The 19,155-nt window shown below is 43.9% G+C and overlaps 1 protein-coding gene across 13 annotated transcripts in view; it reads right to left on the bottom strand.

The window, feature by feature from the left end:
* OSBPL8 (oxysterol binding protein like 8) overlaps positions 1-19,155 on the bottom strand; it is a 205,240-nt gene that overhangs the window by 12,811 nt on the left and 173,274 nt on the right. For all 13 annotated transcript variants that reach the window (XM_030548682.1, XM_030548675.1, XM_030548683.1 and 10 more), the window contains 8 exons: positions 10,716-10,797; positions 9,947-10,045; positions 8,360-8,456; positions 7,687-7,785; positions 5,904-6,001; positions 5,131-5,220; positions 1,683-1,819; positions 1,061-1,246 (listed from right to left, as the gene is read on the bottom strand). In XM_030548682.1, coding sequence (XP_030404542.1) covers positions 1,061-1,246; positions 1,683-1,819; positions 5,131-5,220; positions 5,904-6,001; positions 7,687-7,785; positions 8,360-8,456; positions 9,947-10,045; positions 10,716-10,797 — 888 coding nt within the window. The remainder of the gene's footprint in view (positions 1-1,060; positions 1,247-1,682; positions 1,820-5,130; positions 5,221-5,903; positions 6,002-7,686; positions 7,786-8,359; positions 8,457-9,946; positions 10,046-10,715; positions 10,798-19,155) is intronic.

Genomic DNA, 19,155 nt, shown 5'->3' with positions numbered 1-19,155 from the left:
GTTTCAGAACTACTACATTCTTATATGGTTGTAATATCCCTGGATATTTTACTTTTTTCCATTTTTAGTACAAACTAATACTTCCAATTGAAAAAGGGACAAAAGACGTTGCATGCTGATCCTGTGGTAACTGTTACTGGTAAAAGACTCAATTCTGCCACTGCTCTTCTTGCTGAACTCCCTGCAAGTCAGTGGGAATTGAGGATGTGGATCAATGCCAAGACTGGACTCAAGTTTCACATTTGTTTGTATACTAGCAGATTTACACCTCCACCTTCTGATGCACGGAACCACCATAAGCCTTTAACAGTGAGCTACTCAGTGTGCGTCACACTTGTCAGGAGAAGAGAGCTGTGTGGACCCATCCATGCTGCAACTGTGTTTTCGGAGCCTCTCTGCGTAAGTCACCTTTATCAATAACAAGTTACATGGTGCAGTTTATGTCCAAACAGCTTTTCTGCTATTACAGCTATGTTTTCAAGTCCACATCTACCAGGCTGCACAACTGTGCATCAGCCCATTCTGGGAAAATCTGGATATTCTGCATTGCCTAGGAAGGCAAGCGTTCAGAGAACAAGCCCACAGAACACAACCAGCAGCAAGTGGAACAATGCATTCCAGGATGTCATATGCATAAAGAACTAGGAAGATGACACCAGCCAAACTGATTACACAGGAAGAATTAGGGGGTATCATCCACTTGTCAAAAAAGCATGCTGAATTAGTTGTAAGAAGAAAAAAACATAAGCCAGTCTGTCTCTCTAATAGCAGCAAATTGTTACTATCAGTTACTTAACTGAACATCAGCCATGTCTTGCGTAGATAATAACCACGTCCAAAGCCAACCCCATGCCAGTTTACACAGTAAGTTTAATGTTGTAATGTGGATATGGCTTTAGATGAATAGAGATTTAAGACTACTCAATACCACATGGACAAGTGTGGACTCATCCACATTTTCATGTTCTTTCAATCCTGAAACTATAAAACAAGTTCTCTATGTAACACCTTAAAAAATGTAGAATAGTTTAAACTGCAAGCAAAACACTCCACCACTCACTCTGCATATTTGTAGTGCCATTCCCCTGTGACTGAATCCTGTTCAAACAATTTGCAGGTCCACTCTTCACCCTTCAGTTTCCTTTCTTTAGCAGCCTTTCTCTGAGCATCCTCCAGAACACATTTCTCATTAGTAGCTTCTGTCTGATCTTTGTTGGTTATAGCTCGAGTCACCTGTTGCCAAAGTCTAGCAAATTAATGTAATAGGGTGAAAGAATTAAAATCAGGAGGATAGAAATAACTACAAATATTGCTTTGACAGAGGTAAAATGAGACTGATGATCAATTTATAAAGTTACTATTTACTACATTGTGTTTGCCAGTTTTATTTTATTCAAGTTTTCCGACATTGGAACTTCTGTAAATAAGGTTGCATTTAAAGGTGTTATTTCTCTCAATTTTACAGACTGGGAATCTGAAGCACAGAGAAGGTAAGTGACTTGCTCAGGTTCACAAAAAAGTTTTCAGGATAATCAGAATTAAAATCCAAATCACCATCTCCAAATCCTATGCTTTACCCAGTAGTTCATGCTCTCTTCCATATTTTATTTGTCAAAACAGCATATACGCTCTCCTTTATGTAATTAACTAAAAGAAAAGGAGCTAATAGTTCATGAACTTACTTCTCTGACTCAAAGTTATCTTGCTCGTCAAATTTCACTGTGTATCTTGTTAATCTGCGCTGCCTGATCTCAGATGTTGGATTCCAGAAGGTCTCTGAAACATCTGTCTTTTTGTCGCTAATAATAATTTCACTGTCCTGTAAAGTTTAACATTTTTAATTACTTTACTTACCAAAAATTGTTGCAGCCTTAAACAAAGCTGGCGAGAACAAACCTGAGGAATCCTGGATACAGCACTTTTTGCACCTGAAGAATTTATTATTCCCTTTTGACACACCTGGCTGGGAATGCTCAAAAGTCATAGTTCAAAAACAGATTTTCTTGCCTCTGCTACTACTACTAATGTAGATTATTAAATGTGTGAGGCAATTTCAGTCAGGTTTTGATGCACTACATAGCACAATCATAGAATATAGGGTTGGAAGAGACTTCAGGATGTCATCTAATCCAAATCCCCTGCTCAAAGCAGGACCAACACCAACTAAATCATCCCAGCCACAGCTTTGTCAAGTGGGCCTTAAAAACCTCTAAGGATGGAGATTCCACCACCTCCCTAGCTAACGCATTCTAGTGCTTCAACACCTCCTAGTGAAATAGTGTTTCCTAATATCCAACCTAGACCTCCTCCACTGCAATTGAGACCATTGCTTCTTGTTCTGTCATCTGCTACCACTGAGAACTGCTTAGGTCCATTCTCTTTGGAACTCCCTTTCAGGTAGTTGAAGGCTACTATCAAATCCCCCCTCATTCTTTCTTCTGCAGACTAAATAACCCCAGTTCCCTCAGCCTCTCTTTGTAAAGTCATGTACCCAAGCCCCCTAATAATTTTTGTTGCCCTCTGCTGGACTCTCTGCAATTTGTCCACATCCCTTCTGTAGTGGGGGACCAAACTGGATGCAATACTCCAGGTGTGGCCTCACCAGTGCTGAATAGAGGGGAATAATCACTTTCCTTGATCTGTTGGCAATGCTCCTACTAATACAGATATGCCATTGGCCTTCTTGGCAACAAGGGGACACTGCTGACTCATATCCAGCTTCTCATCCACTGTAATCTGCAGAACTGCTGCTTAGCTAGTTGGTTCCCAACCTGTGGCGGTGCATGGGATTCTTCCATCCTAAGTGCAGAACTCTGCACTTGTCCTTGTTGAACCTCATCAGATTTCTTTAGGCCCAATCCTTCAATTTGTCTAGGTCACTCTGGACTCTATCCCTACCCTCCAGCATATCTACCGCTCCTCCCTAGTTTAGTGTCACCTGCGAACCTGCTGAGGGTGCAATTAATCCCATCAACCAGATCATTAATAAAGATGTTGAAAAAAAACAGTTCCAGGACCAGCACCTGGGGCACTCTGCTTGATACCGGCTGCCAACTAGACATCAAGCCATTGAGCCCATCAATCTAGCCAGCTTTCTATCCACCTTATAGTCCATTAATCCAGCCCATGCTTCTTTAACTTGCTGGCAAGAATACTGTGGGAGAATGTATCAAAAGCCTTGCTAAAGTCAAGATATATCTGACATCCACTGCTTTCCCCATATCCACAGAACCAGTTATCTCATCACAGAAGGCAATCAGATTGGTCAGACATGATTTGCCCTTTGGTGAATCCACGTTGACTGTTTCTGATCATCTTTCTCTCCTCCAAGTGCTTCAAAATGGATTCCTTGTAGACCTGCTTCATGATTTTGTCGAGGACTAAAGTGAGGCTGACCAGTCTGTAATTGCCCGGGGTTCTCTTTCCTCCCTTTTTAAAATATGGGCACTATATTTGCCTTAATGAAGATAATGAACAGAACCGGACCTAGAACTGATCCCTGCGGGACCCCATTCGTTATGCCCTTCCCAGCTTGACTGTGAACAACTGATAACTACTCTCTGGGAATGGTTTTCCAACTAGTTTTGCACCCACATTATAGTAGCTCCATCTCAGTTGCATTTCCCTAGTTTGTTTATGAATACCGTGTACAGTGCTTAATTTTTATTTTTTATTACAAATATTTGCACTAAAAAAAAAATACAGTATTTTTCAATTAGTCTCATACAAGTACTCTAGCACAATCTATCATGAAAGTGCAAATTAAAAATATAGAATTACTTTTTTTATGGCTATCAAACCCAGTTAACACACGATTAACACTAAACAAATTAATGCATTTTTTAAACAATTAATCGCACACCTCTGTTTTGACCCTCTTGACATACTGTACTTCATCATTTAGTGGAAATTCGCACAGTTCTAATGTGCTCTCATGATCTGGAGTGATTAAATATCAGCAAAAATTAATGGAGCAAAGCAGCAAAAAGTTTCGGTCTTTTGAATAGGAATTTTATTTAAAAAAAAAATCTTCTGGATGGTTCTCTGGATAAAAAGACAGTTATCTGTAGCTGAGTTCCAATACCATCAAAGTACTTCAAGTCTGCAGTACCACCTACATACTAAAACATGCTTTCGCCTCCAGTTCTTGTGCTATAGATAACTGACCAATAGCAAATGAATCCTGCCAGTCGCGCCAGAGTACGCTTACAGAGTTTCAGGATCACTACAAGACCACAGATCAAACAAAGTACTTCTATGAGGTAAACTGAAAAATATCTTTTTTACTATGCAAATATTTGTAATTAAAATAGTAATAAAGTGAGTACTGTACACTTTGTATTATGCATTATAATTGAAATCAATATTTGAAAATGTAGAAAGACATCCAAAATATTTATAACAAACAGTAATAGAATACCAATTTTAATTTAACAGTGCAATTAAAACTGCAATTAATCACAACTTTTTTTTATCTTGCCATTAATTGTGTTTTTTTTTTAAGTCATTTGACAGTCCATATGTATATTTTTTGAAAGCTGACTACTTACTGGAGTCCCTACCAGCTATCTGTGATAGGACGACCCTGTCCTAAACGCCCTCCTGCAGCAGGCCTCAGCACAACAGTTGTGTCTGCCTCAGTTTCTCCTTTCAGAGTCCCCAGTAAATCCATGCCAGGCTCTTACTTCAGTTCCCTTTCCCCTCCCGCCCCCATTTTAGTTCTCTTAGTTTGTCTTACATTATATATGGATATATATTACGTCTTTGTGTACGTGCCATATATGTCACCGATTTCTTTTTTTCATTAACACTGTATGTCACTCACAAAAGCACTACCACCCTTTTCGTCCAACTCTGCCCCTTTCAGTAACAAAAGTAAACTAACAAAAACAAGAGGGTCATTTAAAATCAGCATTATCTAAATTCCAGAGTCATTCCTGATAGCTGAGTATATATAGTAAGATATCTATTATCATGAGCTGCATCTTTATAAGTGCCTGCGTTTACGGCCAAAATGAAATAGATCTATATCTAAGTGAATTTACAACAAATTTGAAGGGAGAGTGCTATTTACTTGTCATTACTAGCAAAACAGAAATAGTTTATTTTATAGATGCATTCACTACTCACCCAGTGGCCCTCCAAAGTAGCCAGAACTTCTTTGCCCAGTTTAATTTTTCCTGATATTTGATTAACACTGTCATTGTTGCCTAAAAATGGCTACAAAAAGAAAAATGTTAATTTTTTTAGTGAGTGATAATGTTAGAGTAAAGTCAAACATTAGGACAAAAACATGTAATTATGAAATCTCTGGTGTGACAGCCAAAGTTACTTTAAAATAATATATCGCATGGCTATCTTATCCAAGAGTTAAGGCTGAACCCATGACTTCTTGTTCAGTCATCCTATCATTTCTCAAAAGCTATGCTCAAACAGTTTTATTAACATAAGGACTATTGGTCAAAACATTGGCATGATCCCTGACTGATCTAAAGGGTTGGATGTCCCTTGAATTTTACTTGGGCAGAGAGAAAAGATTTTGAGATATTTAAACCAAAGTGTCATCCGTTAGACTCATCCAACAGCACTGTATCAGTGTGATGGTGCAGTGCTAAGGTCAGAGCCCAAGTCTTGACCTTTGGACCCAGAAGAGTATTCTGCTTAATGATCAATGTAGATTATTAATGATGCTTTTCCTTTTAGTACTGTAATCACTTGTGTTGTGATTAGCTTGACTAACACAGCTTGATATACAGCAATTAGTATGAAGAAGCTATACATTTTCCAAGAAAAGAGTTAAATCAATATCAACTCTGAAAATCTGATTAGTGACCTTGTAAGAACTACATCCATTTTTCTATTATCTTTAATTCCCCTTGTGCCCACATACAGAGCCCTCTTACCTTTAGTTTGAATTCAATTGTTGCACTGTATCCAGTTTTCTCACATGCAATGTTGACAGTTCCCCCAAGCTCTAAAGTCATTGTGCCATAAAGAATTCCTGCAGGAAAACAGAACTTGTTTTACATAACATGCAAACAGAGTTCCCCTACAACACCCATTTGCTTTCTATTGATCACTGAGCAAGATACACACAAGCGCTAAATTCTTGTTTAAAAAAAAACCAAACCAAACCCTTAGAATGAATGTTTATTGGTGCTAGGTGGAAAAAGGAATAGCCACAAGAGCCAGTTTATCTCTCTTAGGGATCTCCCCTAATCGTGACTATGTGCAGCCCTTTACTCTGTGGATGTTAGTACATTACATAATACATTTTATATATGTTTGTTACAGAACCATACAAAAGTTCATCCCTTTCTGGCATGAAATAAGTTTTAAAAAAATCTCCTGGAAAGAAGTGAGAAGAGCACAGCTAAGCTTTCCAAAATCTAGCTAACTGGAGCTAATTCTGTTTACACTATTCTGCTACATTGCAATGTCTTACACGCAAGTGGCAGCATTTATGGCAGACACTTGGCCAGTCTCTGCCAAAGAATATACGTACTGGAATAAACAGCAAATTGTGTTAAAATTAGTTCCATTTGAATGTAAGTGTTTTGTACTGTTTCACATCGCCACAACACTCCGCGCCTGCCCAAATAGCTTTATAAAAAGCACTCACTTCCCAGAGAGTGAAATGATTATAGGCACATGGACACTAGTCCACTGTACTCCAATCATATATATACCCTTGGCTGTTAGACTTTTTGATATTCACTAATGGAACACTGACATTTTTAAATTCATAGACAATGTTAGCCAGGACAAATGGTTCATCCTCAACTATTTTGGGGAGTCTCAAAGGGATCTTTTACTTCCAGCTAAGCAGCTAAACAACTAGTTCAATACTTAAGCTGAAGAACAGCAACCGCTCCCTGCCCCTGCCCCCAATGCTGCACTGCAGTGTATCTTATGATCACAAGCTCAAGGGCTGGTTTAACAGTGAAAGAATGAAATGAAATCTGGCTAAATTAAGATGGGGAGTGAGCACATTTTTGTACGTATGGTTGATAAGTATTTGAACAAAAAATGCACAAACACTTCAGCCACAGCAAGAAGTATAATTTCTTATGTTCCCTGATGAGACCAAGTTAAGAAAGAAAATCTAGAACGGGGTAAAAATCAGAATAGTAACTAGGTACCCCTTTTTGAAAACTGGTTTAAAATATTAAGATCTCTAGGAGGTAGCAATAGTGTAGCTTGACTGGTTTGTTTCTTTTATTAAAAACAAACAAACAAAAAAATAGGCCCAAATCCTTGACTTCATTAATTACTTTTATTGCAATTCCAGGTGGCTTTATGTATTTTTGTCATTAAAGCCACATGATTTTCTTCAAAAGTTACCACAACAAAAATACAGCACTAGCTAGGAGTACCTCCACAAAAGTGTACTTGGTCTAATAACAGATGTGGAAGCACAGAATTAGAGAATTGTCAATGTTATGCGTGAGAGACAAGGTGGGTGAGGCAATATCTTTTATTGGACCAACTTCTGCTGATGAGAGAGACAAGCTTTCGAGCCACAGAGAGTTCTTCTTCAGGTCTGGAAGAACCTGGATATAATGTTTTGCGTGTTCAGACAACTTCACTTCAGAGTAGAGTCTCTCTAACTCAAGCCGATCCACAGCTTATGATAACATCTAATTTTGTAACATTTCCACCTTCTGAATAAGGGAAAAAAATTACCTTTACAATGTGCATATGGCATGGTCATTACATAATCTTCTCCCCTATTCAGGAACATTAGTCGACCTTCTCCATCCAATATGGCAGATAATGAATTCCCTGAAAGATAAGGAAACCAAATTACACTATGTATTTTTCAAAGCCAATGGACAATAGGCAGCATTTCCCAGTAAGTGAGCAATAGATTAAAGAGACTGGGTCATCCTATGTTGCATTCTGTCCTTATACTGAAGCCCATATGCTGTAGAGCATCCCCTTTACAAAATATAGTATCTATAACAAAGCCTTCTATTTGGAGGAAGGAGATGCCAATAAGTGAGTTGATTCTTAATGTTTTGTAAATGATGCTTAAAGTTTTTAAAGCAGTTTCTCTGTTTAAATAATCCTTAGAATTTTAGGCACTCCTTGCATTTATTTAATAAAAACATCTAATTGCATTTCCAATTTTTTACAGATTCCTTGTGCAATAATACAGCAGAACCCAGTTTAACCGCGACTCCATTATCCATTACTCCATATTTACCGAACCACCAGCCAGCCGGGGCTGGCAGTGGGAGCCCCAGCCACCCATTCTCTGGTTTATCTGGATTTTTGGTTCTCTGATCTGGCCCTGATCCCTATTAGACTGGATAATCGGGGCTCCATTGTACATAAAAAAGCACAAGGAACTTACCATAGAACTTGGATTTGGCCAGGATACTACCACTAAGGCAAAACCCATCCTTTCGGTTGCTAACATAGAAGGCAGATACCGGAGGGTGATGAGACACCTGTTGAATGCAACAAAGTTGAACACAAGCAGTTGAAGTGTTGCAATAATTCTTGTTCTAATAAGTGAGCTACTGAAAGCACATATCAAAAGTGCACATGTATTTAAAATTCAAAGAAAGGCATCTATCGGAAATGTTCATAGATAGAAATCAAGACATATTTAAATATATACTCTGATCAAAGTCAACATCCTTACTGAATTCAAAGTGTAACTAGAAAATTTCAAATGCTAGACTATTACAAAAATAAGTGTCTCATGTATTATCTTTAAGAAATTTCTTGTATAACCACCTGTGTCTAGTAAAAATCCAGAGTACCATTAAAGACCAAGTTTGTCAGCAGAACTTCTTGAATACTTTTCACGTACATAGCACTGTTTGTCCCTTGCAAGCACCACTACTCTTTAATAAATAATCTCAAAGCCTACAACACATGAATTGTCTCACTAGCTGGAATCATGCATTTGCCTGGTCTGAGTGTCCTAGTTCCCAGATTTTCTGCCTCAGCTTGGAGAAGAAGTACCATATACTTGGATTTTCCTGGCCTACTGACTGCAGTTGTTTTACTGCCTCCTCTGCCAAGTTCCAGAGCTAGCTGCCATTTTATTTTTCAGAAAGAGAAGCCAGTAGACTAGAGGTTACTTAATAGTACTGTCTCACTACAGCCCCACTGTAAGAGTTGGGTGCCTAGCCATATGGTCAAGGAACTATCTTTGAGTAGCAGTTAGGAATATGTGCACAATTACTCAATCCCAACAGTCCATAAGTCAAGGGTATAAATATGCCAGTTCTTCTACCCATCCCTTAGTTTCCCTCTGCGCCTTTAGAAACCCTATTTGTGGCTGGGCTCTGAGACAGAGGATCAACATGCCAGTAATACATTCACAGACAAAACTTTTTCTCCTCCATGATAATACCGCACAGCCCCTATAGGAGACTAACATTGACTTCCCTGAGAAGATGACCTAAGAAACACTATTATTTGAACAATGAGTGAAACTCTGTCCCTCCACTCCCAAAATCAGCAGCCATTCCCCTAAGAAAACAGACATTCAAGCAAAGACATCAAATCATTTCTTAAATACTGGTTCAGATTCAGCTAGCTACTGAGCCAGTATTAAGGAGCCCTGGGAATACTAATATACACCTCTATCCCGATGTAAAGTGACCTGATACAACACGAATTTGGATGCAATGCGGTAAAGCAGTGCTCCGGGGGGGCAGGGCTGTGCAGTCCGGCAGATCAAAGCAAGTTCGATATAATGCGGTTTCACCTATAACACGGTAAGATTTTTTGGCTTCCGAGGACAGCGTTATACCAGGGTAGAGGTGTGTTATGCAAAAATGTTAAGTACCTTGCCAAATTGGGGTCACTATGACTACACAGAATATGCTTATTTTATCTGTTCAACAAAGCAACGCAAAAAACTAACTAACTGCTGGCATATATTAAAAAGTCAGATTAATAGCAAAACCTATTTTGCTAATACCTGTTCAGCAATATAGAAAGTCTTGCTGTTTGTCCTGGGATGAATCCACATGCAGCGGAAAGTCTCACCAAGTATAGGATTGTATGGTTTCTTTAGTCCCTGAACAGAAACGTTGGAGATTTCAATCAGACAATACAATCATAGAAAATGCAAAACAGTTTACAGAAAATTGAATTAATATTATCAAACGTAAACGAAAAAAAGAGCAGAGGACACTAGACTATACTGTATGAGAGAGTCCATTTTTGAAGATAACCCCATGAATTCTGGGGGACAAAGCATAGAAACAAGTTCTCATTAATACTTCAGAGATCTTCTCATTCTGTGTACATTTTATGATACGGGATAGAGCATTGGGCTATTGTGGGAGAACTGGTTTAATCACTCATTTCCATCTGTCTGAAATTAAGCAGAGGCAAGCTGTGTGTCATTCAATACTCCTCCCATCAGCACTACTAGAAAGAAGAAGTAATAAGAGGCAAGTAGGGGGCCAAGTATAAAATGTTGCTATCTAATCCAGGTCGTAATTTCCTACTGAGATTGATGCACCTCACTGAGAGCACGACTATCAAGAATATAGGAACTGCCCAATTTATCTGAAAATGCATATTGCAACATTCATTGCCAAAAATGGGCATTAAGTGCAGTCCATTTCGACCATGGCTTGAGTCCAAATGTAAGAGACAGCTTCGTATTTGTATATATTACTTTTAAAATAACTAAACATTAAGATGATCCTTTAATAGCAGAGGAAGATGCAAAAGGTTACCTTTGGCTTTTTGTAGAATCCTGACAAATACCATTTCACTACCTTCTTCATACGATTGTAAGCATTCTCTTCAAGAGCAGCCCTATGAAACAAGACACAGTTACAGGATGAAAGATAAGATTGAAATAGACACATCATAGATTTTCTACCATTATTATCTACTAGCAGCATATAATAATTTATAATTACATAATATAATTTAGATTATATATTATATTATCTATTGACCAGAAAATAGATCTTGTAACAAGTTTTTGAATTAGTACACATGGGAAATTGAAAGTCACACCTATATTTTAATTTATATGTATCAAATAATTTTATCAGATCCACTGGTAACTGAACGGACATAGTTAGAAAGTACTCAGAATAAGGGTAAAGAATGGCTTTTGGCATACAGTTGACCAAGCAGCAGCCAAATTTCAAAAATAAAGTCATGCTTCTTAAAGATTTGACAGTATTACCAAGAGACTGCTTCCCAAGTATCTCACTGGAAACTTTTCCTATTGTAGATGGGAAGATACTGCTGCTAGTCAGACTAGTGAGGTCCAAGGAGAAAGTTATCAAAACTGAACCCCAATAAGCTTCTTGAATACAAGAAAATGCACACTGTATGATCAAAAAGCTTGGTTTGCTTCTTGAAATTCAGATAAATATTTTGTTTTCCTTTATGGACTTTTGTTCCCTTCTAATATAGTTTAACACTGTAGACCAGGAGTTGACAACCTTTCAGAAGCGGTGTGCCGAGTCTTCATTTATTCACTCTAATTTAAGGTTTTGCGTGCTAGTAATACATTTTAATGTTTTTATAAGGTCTCTTTCTATAAGTCTATATTATATAACTAAACTATTGTATGTAAAGTAAACAAAATTTTCAAAATGTTTAAGAAGCGTCATTTAAAATTAAATTAAAATGCTGATCTTACGCTGCCAGCCTCTCAGCTCACTGCCAGTCTGGGGTTCTGTTCACCTAGACTGGCAGCGGGCTGAGCAGGGCCTGCGGCCAGGACCCCAGATCGGGGGGGGGGGGCATCAGGGGTCAGACAGAGGGCTGGGGGAGGGGGTTTAGGGCAGAAGGCTGGGGTGGGGGCGGTTCAGGGACCAGGGCAGAGCGCTGGGGGGGGTGTAGGGTAGAAGGCTGGGTGTGTGTGTGGGGGGGTTCAGGGCAGAGGGATGGGACTGTGGGGATGTAGGGCAGAAGGCTGAATATATGTTGGGTGGGGGTGGGGTTCAGGGCAGAGGGCCTGGGGGGTGTAGGGAGTGCAGGGAAGAAGACTGAGTGTGGAGGGGTGCAGGGCAGAGGGATGGGTGTGTGTGGGGGTTCAAGGGTCAGGGCAGAGGGCTGTGAGTATGGGGGCTCCAGGGCAGAATGCTGAGTGTGTGTGAGGGGTCAGGGCAGAGGGCTGGGCGGCTCATGGCAGGGGGCTGGAAGGGATACGCCCTGTTCCACCCCTTTCCCCAAGGCCCCGTCCCTACCTCTCTCTGTCTCCTCTATGGAGCTGTGTGCACTCTTCCGTGCTTCCCCTTCCCCCTCGCTAGGGCCATCAGCTGATTGGCGCAGGGACGAAAGAGGGCGGGGTAGGAACTCATCATACTGGGGGAAGAAGCGGGGGGAGGTGGAAGCTTGGCTGCCGCAGAAGAGAAAGTTACTCACCTTGCAGTAACTGAGGTTCTTCGAGATGTGTGTCCCTGTGGGTGCTTCACTCTAGGTGACGGTGCGTCCCGGCGCTGTCGATCGGAGATTTTCAGTAGCAGTGCCTGGTTGGGGCACACGTACCCAGATTGTATCTCCTCAGTTCCTTCTCTACCGTGGAGCATCATACTAGTACTCCAATGTAGAGGGGAGGAGGGCGGGGACACACATCTCGAAGAACCTCAGTTACTGCAAGGTGAGTAACTTTCTCTTCTTCTTCGACTGCTGTCCCTGTGGGTGCTCCACTCTAGGTGAATGTGTAGCAGTACCCACTATGGTTGGTGGGACTTTGGAGATGCGGCAGTGAGTACTGTAGATAGTAATGTATGGTCTACTATGGTGTCTGCTGTGGTGTCTTGCGTGAGAGCATAGCGTTTTGCAAACTTGTGTTCAGATGACCCCATAGCCGCTCTGCAGATGTCAGGAATGGGAACATTGTGCAGGAAGGCAACGGATGTCGACATGGCTCGAGTGGAATGATGCCTTCGGGCGGTTGAAGATTTTGCGCATGGTAACAGGATCTGATGCAGTCAGAGATCCACTTGGATGGACGTTGTTTAGAGATAGCCGTACCTTTCGATCTTTTGGTAATGGAAACAGAGTGGTGGGGACTTACGAAATGGTTTGGTCCTGTCTAAATAAAAGGCGATTTCGTTGAGAGTATGCAGGGTTGCCTCTTGCAGAGTCTTGTGAGGTTTGGGATAGAAAGTAGGTAAGTATATAGGTTGGTTGAGGTGGAAGGTCGATATCACCTTAGGAAGAAATTTAGGATGTGGTCTCAAAGTGATTTTGTCTTTGGAGAAGATAGTGTAGGGAAAGTGGGCCATCAGGGTGCTCATTTCACCAACTCTCCCTGCTGATGTTATGGCAACTAAGAAAGCCACCTTCGTGGACATATGAAGGTGAGGGGAGGTAGCCAAGGCCTCAAATGGAGGTTTCATGAGAGCATGAAGAACAAGGGTAAGATTCCATGCAGCTGCTGTTGGGTAAATTTCAGGGTGGAGATTTTGCAGGCCTGTGAGAAAGCGTTTTACGGTGGAGTGAGTAAAGAATGAATAACTGTCTAATAGGTCATGGAAGGTGGTAAGCGCCGCCAGGTGCTCTTTGATGGAGCTGAGCGAAAGTCCTTCCTGTTTTTGTTTCAGGAGGTAGTCTAGAATGTTAGGGAGGGTCACATTATTGAGTGCTAAGTGATTACATGAGCACCAGGGGGCGAAAACGCTTCCACTTCTGCAGGTAGGTTTTACGAGTGGAGTCTTTCCTACTGTGAGGAGGACATATTGGACTTGCTCGGAACAGGCTAGTTCATGGGTTTGGAACCATGAAGGAACCATGCTGTGAGGTGGAGTTTTTGGAGCTGGGGTGAAGAACCCGTCCGTTGTCCTGGGAAACGTGGTCTAGCCTGTTGGGGAGAGCCCGTGGGTGACGGGAGGATATGCAGAGTAGGTAGGGATACCACATCTGTCTTGGCCAAGCCGGGGCAATAAGGATGACCCAGGCCTTGCCGTCCGCAATCTTCCAAAGAACCCTGTGTAACAGAGGGATTGGTGGAAGGAGTACAGGAGGGAGTTGTTCCATGGGATGAGGAATGCATCTCCTAGGGATGCAGTCCCACTCTGGAGCAAAACGGAACATTTTTGATTCTAGGTTGTGGCAAAGAGATCTATTGACAAGCTTCCCCAGAGGGAGAAGAGCTGTTGGAGTACTGCGAGGTGCAGTTCCCATTCGCGTTGTGTCAGGAAGTGCCTGCTGAGTGCGTCGGCAGTAGTGTTGTGGCAGCCTGGTAGGTAGGAAATGATGATTTGTATTCGATGTCGTATGCACTAATTCCATAGTTGAATGGCTTCCATGCAAAGGGAATGTGATTGGGTTCCCTCTTGTCTGTTTATGTAGTACATGCATGCTATGTTGTCTTTTAAGGCCCAAAGAGATTTGTTCTTTCTGAGGGGAAGAAAGTGAAGGCATGCTCACCTCACTGCTCTGAGCTCTAAGAGATTTATATGTGTAGGTGCGTCTCTGATGTGGACCACCGGCCTTGTGCCCTGTGCCGCCCTAGATGCGCTCCCCAACCGATTAGGGAAGTGTCCGTGGTGAGCATGAGCGTTGGGGAACATTGCTGGAAGGAAACCCCTGTGCAGAGGTTTTCTGGACTTGTTTACCAATGCTGGGAAGCTATAACATTGGGAGGAGGAGTTAGCAGCATCCCTAAGGTGTGTCTGTTGGGTTTGAAATTGGAATTGAGCCAGCCCTGGAGACATCTCATGTGTAGCCTGGCATGGTGAACCATGAAGGCGGTGGCTGCCATGTGACCAAGGAGCTGTAGGCAAAGTCTTGCCTGTGTCCTGGGATGAATAGAGAGCGTGTGTTTGAGCTGCGTGATAGCGAGGAATCTGTGATATGGGAGCGAGGCCCTGCTCTGGATTGAGTCGAGATGAGCTCCGATGAACGTGATCTGTTGTTTAAGTGTCAGAGTGGATTTTTGGATGTTTATTTGGAGGCCTAGGCTGTGAAAGAGGGAGATGGTGAAACGGGTACCTTGAAGTGTCTCGCCATAGGAGTTGCCCTTGATAAGGCAATAGTCCAAATACGGGAACAGCGTGACCCCGTGTTTGCGGAGGTGAGCCACGACCACGGCTAGAGTCTTGGAAAAGACTCTCGGTGCTGTGGCGGGTCCGAAAGGAAGAACTCTGTATTGAAAATGGTCATGACCGATCGCGAATCATAGGAAGCATTTGTGAGCTGGATGAATTGATATATGGAAGTAAGCATGCTGTAGGTCAAGGGCTCTGAACCAGTTCCCTTGATCCAGTGCAGGTATTATTGTGCCCAGTTTGACCATCTTGAATCTTTGTATCCTCACGAATTTGTTCAGTCGGCCTAGATCTAGTATAGGCCTCCATCCTCCGGTCTTCTTCTGAATTAGAAAGTAATGGGAGTAGAAACCTGTCCCTTGATTTTGCGTTGGCACAGGTTCCATTGCACCTAGTTGCAGAAGATACACCACTTCTGTGCGAAGTAAGTGGTCGCAAGAAGGGTCCCTGAAGAGGGATGGGGAAAAGTAGGAGGGTAGGAGAAAGTTTGTCCTTATCAAAAGGGAGATCCTCCACTTTGGTCTGCAGTTTTTTGGGGATGCCAGATGCAGAGAGCCATGAGGATCTGCGCATAACCACAGCAGTTGCAGTTGTACAGGCTGCTGTGTCTGCCATGTTGGAGATGCCTGTAGGGCTGTTCTGGAAATCAGTTGGCCCTCAGACAGGATTGATTTCAAGTCTGCTCTCATATCCTCTGGAATGTAGGAGGCAAATTCAAAAATTTAGTGTAATTATCAAAGTCGTAACTGGCGAGGGGAGCAGAATAGTTTGCAATTCTGAAATGTAGTGTGGAGGACATATAAACCTTGCGGCCCAAGACATCCAGGCGTCTAAGGTCCCTGTCTTGCGAGGTGGGTCGATATTGTGACTGTTTCGTCCTCTGTGCAACTGCATCCATGACAAGGGAGTTCGGTGGTGGATGAAAAAATAGGAAGTCAGCGTCCTTAGCAGGGACATAGTATCTACGTTCGGCCTTTTTGCAAGTTGGTACTAAAGATGCTGGGGTTTGCCAGAGAGTGTCAGCCGGCTCCAGGAGTGCTTCGTTTATAGGGAGCGCGATTTTTGAGGGTGCAGACGGTTGAAGGATTCTGAGGAGTCTGTGTTGCATCTCCTGAACCTCTTGAAAGGGGATATCTTGACTGAGTGCCACCCTCCTGAAAGTTCTTGAAATTGTTTACAGTCATCCACGGCCCATGGAGGCGGAGGGCTCCTTCCAGGGCTAATGGAAAGTTAAAGATATGGTGCGTAACTTGCATACTCAGGAGGGGGTTCAGGCACCTTAGAAGTGGACGGAGCAGGAGATTGATGCACAGAAGGAGGATGACTAGTAGGAGGATGTTGCCGAGGGTGCCACTGAGGCCAAGGCATAGGGTAGGAGAACCCAGCTGTTGCCCATGGGGGGGCGAAGTAGGGGAGCTGAGGCTGGTGGCCTTGAGCCGTGACCTGAGGTGGCAGAGGTGCCTGTGGAGGAGAAGCAGGAGGGGAGAACTCCGCTTGTTGTTGTAAATCAAGTTCACCGTCAGTGAAACCAGTTCAGGTGGAGAGAGCAGTGGTTTAAAAAATGAGCCCTGTCTACGTAGGAGTGGAGAGTGAGGCTCAGGTGGCACTGAAAGGTCACATTGAATGAGAAACTGTTGCTCCTGCTCCCTGGGCTGAGCTGAGCCTGCTCTCTGCTCTAGCTCATTAGCAGGAGAAAGTGCAAGTGACAGTAGTGCTGCAGGCTGCTTGGAGGTGCCCTGCAGGGGGTCTGCTACTGGTGCCCGGAGGGGGGAGATGAACGTTGGCACCGAGACTTTCTCCCTGCAGGGGAGGATTGCACTGGTGGCATTATGGCTGTTTTTGGTGACGAGGAGAGGCGCGCTGCCGGGACCGCGGTTGTTTGCGGTGCTGAGGAGCAGCACGCTGCCGGCACCCCGGCCGTTTGTGGTGCTGAGGGGCAGCGTGCCGCCGGCAGCACGTCCGTTTGCAGTGCTGAGGGGCAGCGCGCCGCCAGCAGCGCGGCCGTTTGCGGGGCCCAGGAGGCGCGCGCTGCCGGCAGCGCGGCCGTTTGTGGGGCCCAGGAGGCGCGCGCTGCCGGCAGCGCGGCCGTTTGCGGGGCCCAGGAGGAGCGCGCTGCCGGCAGCGCGGCCGTTTGCGGGGCCCAGGAGGAGCGCGCTGCCGGCAGCGCGGCCGTTTGCGGGGCCCAGGAGGAGCGCGCTGCCGGCAGCGCGGCCGTTTGCGGGGCCCAGGAGGAGCGCGCTGCCGGCAGCGCGGCCGTTTGTGGGGCCCAGGAGGCGCGCGCTGCCGGCAGCGCGGCCGTTTGCGGGGCCCAGGAGGAGCGCGCTGCCGGCAGCGCGGCCGTTTGCGGGGCCCAGGAGGAGCGCGCTGCCGGCAGCGCGGCCGTTTGCGGTGCCGAGCGGACCGGAGCCACAAGGACCTTCCTGACATGGGAGGTCAGGTCTCTGCCTCTGCGCTCTGTCAGAGTTGCGGCTGAGGCATTAGAAAAAGCTGAGGCACCTGCCTTTGGTGCTGTCAGCACAGAGGGTAGGGATGTCGCGGGAGACCCCCTACCCTTGTTAAAGTCTCGCCTGTGAGACTGTTCTGCTTCTTGCCTCCGCTCCAGGGAGGGTGAAGCAACGCTGCCCACCGGTTCTGATCTGGCTGGGGCGTGTGTGGGAGCAGGTTTGACCTTTCCCATCTCCGAAAGCGGCTGTAAGGATTTTCCATCATCAGCATTTTGAGCCGCAGACCCCTGTCGCGACAAGCTCTTGACTTGAGGCTTGTGCAAGGGAGGCACTTCACACAGTATGAGTGCCCATCTGTCCGTGGCATGGATTCCTGACAGGAAATACGCCTTTTGAATCCTGAAGCTCCTGGCATTATAAATTAGAGATGGCCGAGAAGAGTGTCTCAACGGGAGACAAGCCTGAGGGATTTTTTCTTTTTTAAACTAAGTAACTAACTACACTAAAGGAAGGGAAACAACTGGGATGTAACTAATAATTATTTCTATGTTCTTTGTTACTGTTTCCTATAGAGACCAGGGAAGAGAAGGTAGTACTGCCCCGAGTCCCGTCTTCAGCCGAGGACGGTTGAGAAGGAACTGAGGAGGGTGTGGGACGCATGCACTCAAGAAGATTCCAACTAGACGGGAGATACCATCTGGGTGCGTGCGCCCAAACCAGGCACTGCTACCAAAAATCTCCGATCGACAGCGCCGGGACGCACCATCACCTAGAGTGGAGCACCCACAGGAACAGCACTCAAAGAAGAACCAAGCTTCTGCCTGCGCAGGGGAGAGCGGTGGGGCTGAGTGCAGCTGGGGGCCGAGACCGAGGCAGGCAGCTGTGTGCCACTCAAAATTGGCTCACATGCCATGTTTGGCACACGTGCCGTAGGTTGCTGACCCCTGCTGTAGACAGACGTTGATCCAGACATTGATCCATGTAATGTAATCCCCATTTTAGGATTCTAGGGTGAAGTAGAGCCCTTTTTGTATTTATTATTAAATATCTGTCAAAACAATAAAGTAACAAGAAAATCTAGTCTTGAGAACAGACTGGAGAACTGTTGGCTCTTGAGAGAACTGTGTGTTTCCCTCACTTACAAGCCGAAGGTCAAGGGGGAAACTATTTCTTTTGCAAAGCCAATTATGTCCAATTCTGGGCAGCATGGTTATTGCAAAGATATAGTACTTAGGCCCATACACTGCAAAATCTTATCCATCCAGTTCTCCAATCTGGGAAGACTGCTTTAGAAATTCACAGAACTCCAAGTTGAAGTGAAGCATTCCATTTTAGGTCCTTCTTATTCCTTTTGGTTCTTAGATAAATCAAGTGAATTCACCTAGGCCAGTGGTTCTCAATGTGTGGCCTAATCAGCACAGAGCTGCGGCTCCTGTGACATTCTCAGGGCCATACAGATAGTATTGGATGCACCCCACAATGGTAAATAAGTTGAGAATCACTGATCTAGGCCCTCATATAGCTAACAAAACACTTTAATTGGACTACATAGTTGGTATTGCTTTGTATATAGCTAGGAAATCTAATTTCCTTTGCCTTCACTAACTGGCTCTTACTTCTTAAAGCATAGGAAAACAGATGTTTCCAAAGGTTCCTATCCTCTGTTTCTAGTAGCACTGACAAGCATATTTCTCTGTCAGAGAAATTATCAA

The sequence above is a fragment of the Gopherus evgoodei genome, chromosome 1 (assembly GCF_007399415.2).
Source record: "Gopherus evgoodei ecotype Sinaloan lineage chromosome 1, rGopEvg1_v1.p, whole genome shotgun sequence".
NCBI lineage: Eukaryota > Metazoa > Chordata > Testudines > Testudinidae > Gopherus > Gopherus evgoodei.
This window is presented reverse-complemented; position numbering and strand designations above follow the sequence as displayed.